Source organism: Mus caroli, chromosome 5, assembly GCF_900094665.2.
Source record: "Mus caroli chromosome 5, CAROLI_EIJ_v1.1, whole genome shotgun sequence".
Taxonomy (NCBI): Eukaryota; Metazoa; Chordata; class Mammalia; order Rodentia; family Muridae; genus Mus; species Mus caroli.
In genome coordinates, this window is record NC_034574.1 from 142,960,989 (window position 1) to 142,965,830 (window position 4,842).

A 4,842-nucleotide genomic window follows, 5' to 3' on the forward strand; every position below is an offset into this window, starting at 1 on the left:
CCCTGGGCCCCAGGTGAAGTGGTCAGGAATGCTGTGTGGTACCTGAGGGATTAATCGGCGCTGAGCCAGGCCTGGGTATCTGTTGTGGGGAGGATGCTGCACCAGGCAGTGTGGACCAGGCAGGGAGGGCCCCGCGCGGGGGCTGAGTGTCTGACCCGAGTGGGATGACTAAGTTAGTCTTGGCTGTGAACAGGCGAGGTGGGAGCATGCCAAGTTATGAAACACTGATTGCTCTGCCGGAGTGGAGGAGCATCTGGGGTCCTGCCTGGGGGCCGGAGGGGCGTGCCTGGTGCCTGATAAAAGGGGCTGCGCAGCGCGGGGACCGCTTTCTCAGTGTCCTGCCTGCAGCGCTCCACAAGGGTGGGCAACCTTCAAGGTGACAAGAGGGCTCTTGCACGCAGCCCAAGGCAGCCCGGGACAGACCACAGATTTACTCCTCCCACTTAGCGACCCTCAGGGTAGGAAGGGGACAGAGCCACAGCCTGAGTATGGCCACTGCAGCGTGCGAGCCTGTGACCAGACCCAGCCTGACCTCCATTTCATCCGGGGAGCTGCGCAGCCTGTGGACGTGCGACTGCGAGCTGGCCCTGCTGCCCCTGTCGCAGCTGCTCCGCCTACAGCCTGGTGCCTTCCAGCTGCGCGGTGAGCAGCTCCTGGTGCCCGGGCCCGGGGAACCCGTGGCCGCACGAGGGGGCTTCAACGTCTTCGGGGACGGCCTTGTGCGCCTAGACGGGCAGCTCTATCGCCTCAGCAGCTACATCAAGAGGTAGGTGGCCACACCGTGTGCTCTAGCCTGGAGCAAATACTCTATCTGGCTGCTGCCCTGTCTCTGGTAGACTGGGGACTGGAGATGGAGATTGGCCAACCTACCTGCCACCCTCCAGCCCGAACCCTCCTCCCCTCAGCCCCCAAGCAGGTAACTAGGGCATTTTGCTGAGAATGTAGGGAGGATTGGGTGGGAAGCACACTCAGTCCCACCCAACAAGCCTAGCTGGTGGCAAGTTTTTTCCATTCTGCCCTTAAACGAGGTCGGATGAGCTCAGTGTTCAGGCACAACCCTCAGGAGATGTCTTGGATGCGGATCCTCACACCTAGCTTTAGTTATGAGCGAGAATAACTTTATGCAGCTGAAGCATGCAGATAGTTCATTTTCCCAGAGTAATTGCTCTCTCGGTGTTTCTTAAACTAAGCAACTATAGTGCAGAAGAGAAAGAGCCCCCAGAACCCCAGACCCCGTGTTGGCTCTTGGGTGAATAGACAGCTTGGGCAGAAATAAGGGCAAAGATAGCTTCCTGGTTTTCTGCAGAGCACTGTGAGACCCTGGCCTTTATCCAGTGGTCCTCAGGAACTGTCGTGGCCAAGAGGACTCAGACATACATTGGTAGGCTTGAAGCTGGCAAGGATGTGGAAGCCAACTTTGATCTCAGCATTACCGAGTCACCTTGAAGGAATAGGGTACATGGCCCTCATCCATGTATAGTAGGGTGCTCAGTGTCCCAGAACCAAGTGAGTCTGGAGTCTGAGCGATCTGCAGCCGGCCCGATTGTAAAGATATGATGTATTTATCACTGGGCTAGGGTGCACTGTTGGAAGCTAGACACCGCTGGTGCATTCTTCCAACTGCATGCAGGTAGGACCCTCGAGATGGTATGAGTTTTGAATGTCGGAGAAAAATAGTCCCTACTGAGAATTTCTCTATGGAAGGGAAATAAAAATGCTAATTTGTAAGAGGGGGGCAGTGGAAAGAGCTATGGTAGAAACAGGTTGGGGTTGGGGAGACGGTTCAGTGCCTGAAGTGAGAGGACTTGAGTTTGGATTCCTAGCTCCCTTGCAAAAATGTCTCTCTGTGTACTAGGGGCATGGTGACAGGACAATCATGCGGGCTTGCTGGCCTCCAGCTGGTCCCTAAACTGACAAGCTCCTGGTTCAGTGAGAGGACCTATTTGAAATGAATAAGAAGGGCATGTCTGCATTGGTGCACCTTCCCTCCCTCCCTCCCTCCCTCCCTCCCTCAGGACGATTACAATGTTCCCCAGTGAGCTGAAGCCAGAGGCAAGGTGTTTAATAGAATCAGAGCCCCGGATCTTAGCATATGATACTGGAAATTTTAGAATAGATTTGAGGCTTGTCATTAAATTTTTTTCTTCGAACACCTTTATGTAAGTAAATGAAAACCAGCAGCAGTCCCTGGGCAAGTTAGAGTGTAGTCATAAGACTGGGTGACACAGACCAGGGAGCAATGAAATCCACACACACTGGCTTCTCCTCGCGCACACCATCACGTGAGGGCTTTCATACCCCCGAGATGCAAAGGCTCCACTGAGAAAGTGGAAGTAGCAGCTTGTCTTCTTGTGGGGGTCATGCCGTGGTAGGAGGCAGCTTTTATCACTGTGTGGGCAGCCTGAAGAGTGGCTGGAAGGGAGACAAGTCTGAATGGAGAGTGCTTTCTAGGCAGAGGACTGGGGTTTGTGCAGCAGCTGGGATATGGAAGCACTCTGAACTTAGCCACATCAAGAGCCTTCCGCTCTGTTCTGCAAGATGGATGGATCCAGTGGCGTATGACTCTGGAGATAGCATTACCAGGCACAGGTCTGATTGGATGTTTCCAGATTCTCAGAATTTTATATAGATAGATAGATATAGGTATGGATATAGGTATAGATATAGATAGATAGGCACACACACACACATATGGTTGCAAAGTAGCAAAGCTCTATTGTTTTTTGAAAATTCATTTTTTTACTATACTTTTAGTTGTGTGTAGGTGCGTGTATCTCAATGTGAGTGTGTGCACATGTGAGTACAGATTCCGGTGGCCGCCAGAGGCATCAGATCCCCTGGAGCTGGAGTTACAGACTGTTGTGATGAGCCGTCTCTCCAGCCCCAGGATGATTCTACTCAAGGCAAAGCAATAGTACAAATTAGACAGGAACCTACTGTTAAGAGTGACAGCAGGCCACTTGAGCGAAGGCTTGGGCTTCTTTCTATGGCTGAAAGGAAGGAGGAGCTGGGGGGGGGGGAGGCTCGTACTTTGGGTGGGTCTGTTTTGTTTGATCGGCTTGGATTATGTAAGCTGTAACTCACTGCATACACACACCCCTTTCCTTGTAGAGTCTGAGTTTAATCATTCCAACTGTGTCGGCAGTGCATGGGCATAAGGTGGACATCAGAGCTTCCTCACATTTTATAGGGCACAGTTTGCCTTATTGTGAATGTACCCAAGACAAGTTCAGGCTAGATTGTCTTCACCCTTCCTTACCCTCCTGATTGACCTGACTGGCGTATAATTGAATAGAATTTAAGTTTGAAGGTCATTAAATGGGGGGGCATTTTTCCATTCCAAGTGTGTGTGTGTGTGTGTGTGTGTATGGGTGGGTGTGCAAGCAGCTCCATGCACGTGTGTATCCTAGGTCATAACAGGTTGCTGGGTGCATTGTTCTGGTGTGTGTGTGTGCGTAGTTTGCAGGTGAGAGTCTCAAGTGAGAGAGTTCAATATTAGAAGAGGAAGTGGGCATATCTCAAACCAAGTGGATACAAGGTTTCTGAACTATTTCCTGCTTGTCTGTCTCTATAGCGTACACTGCTTCTGTCAAAACATGTACCACAGCTAAGTCTTATCTGTCTGTCTGTCCATCTATCCATCCATCTGTCCATCCATCCATCCGTGCCTCCAGTCTGATATTATTGCTGCTGTGCCGTAGGAGGCGTTGATTTTGAACGTCCCTGGCATAGTGTTGGATTTCCTCAGCTGGATTTCCTCAAACCTAGGCAACTCGGGTGGAGGAGCAGCCTGGCTTCACCATGTCAGGCATCTGCAGCGTCCGCTTGTCCACAGTTTGTCACAAGTCAGAGCCTAGAGGTGATGAACTTGCTGAATTTCACCTTTTTCCAAAACCACTGCATTCCCACCTTAGCTGTGGGATGACATCTATGCACAAGTGGCTGCCGGGAAGGTTAGGGATTACAAAAGGCCGTTGTAGGTTCTTTGGAGCATGGGGCTTTTGAGGACTTTGTATTGACCTTCCCAGAGATGTGGGTGTATTCTCTGTGTCCCTGCGCCAGAGATGTGTGGACAAGAACCCTTGTTGTATTAATTATTAGGTTTTGTCTCCTGTGATGATCATTTTGGGTGTGGAATAAGTCCATAGTGTAATCAGGACGCAGGGTCTCAAGTGTGTTCTATTCCTTTCCTGGGTCCTTTCCCAAGAAACCCCAAATGCTGAGAGCCATTGCCCTTGACATTCACTTGAGTCCCTCATTAAGGGCATCTGTCCTCCTTTCTCCATCCTTTTTCCAATACTTAAACTTCTAAACACAACACTAACTAAATATAAACTACAGAAGCCAAGTTCTTCCCAATTGCTTAGTGATGGCCATAAAGGTCCTCTAAAAATCTGCTCTTAAAATACTTGTCTTAATCTGTAGAGTTAATGAGCAAACCATTATCACCACCACCACCACCACCACCACCACCACCACCATCGTCATTTTTCTTTTAAGTTCAAGATTTCTGTCCATGTCATATCTAAAGCCTGCTTAGGACACTACCCATATATAGTGGTTGTTAGCATTTCCTCTAGGCTCTGCCCAACAGTTACCTAGCAACATGCAGGTATGAGTGTATAAAAAGAACTCTCTATCTTCTCTCTTTCTACCTATTTCCTCCCTCTCTACCTATTCTCTTTCTGTCTTCCCCACGTATCCCCTGCTGGTTTCCTCTCTCTCTCTCTCTCTCTCTCTCTCTCTCTCTCTCTCTCTCTCTCTCTCTCTGTTTGACTCTCTTTCTGTCTCTATCTTTCTCTGTTTGCACACCCCCCCCCCATGGGTGTTTAACATTTTGCT

At 50.1% G+C, this 4,842-nt stretch overlaps 1 protein-coding gene across 1 annotated transcript in view; it reads left to right on the forward strand.

Moving 5' to 3' along the window:
* The first annotated feature begins 275 nt into the window (after positions 1 to 275).
* The window catches only part of Medag (mesenteric estrogen dependent adipogenesis), a 19,276-nt gene continuing 14,709 nt past the window's right edge, over positions 276 to 4,842 (forward strand). Inside the window, exon 1 of the mRNA XM_021163369.1 lies at positions 276 to 766. Within this exon, the coding sequence (XP_021019028.1) occupies positions 489 to 766 (278 nt within the window). The 5' untranslated portion in view covers positions 276 to 488. The remainder of the gene's footprint in view (positions 767 to 4,842) is intronic.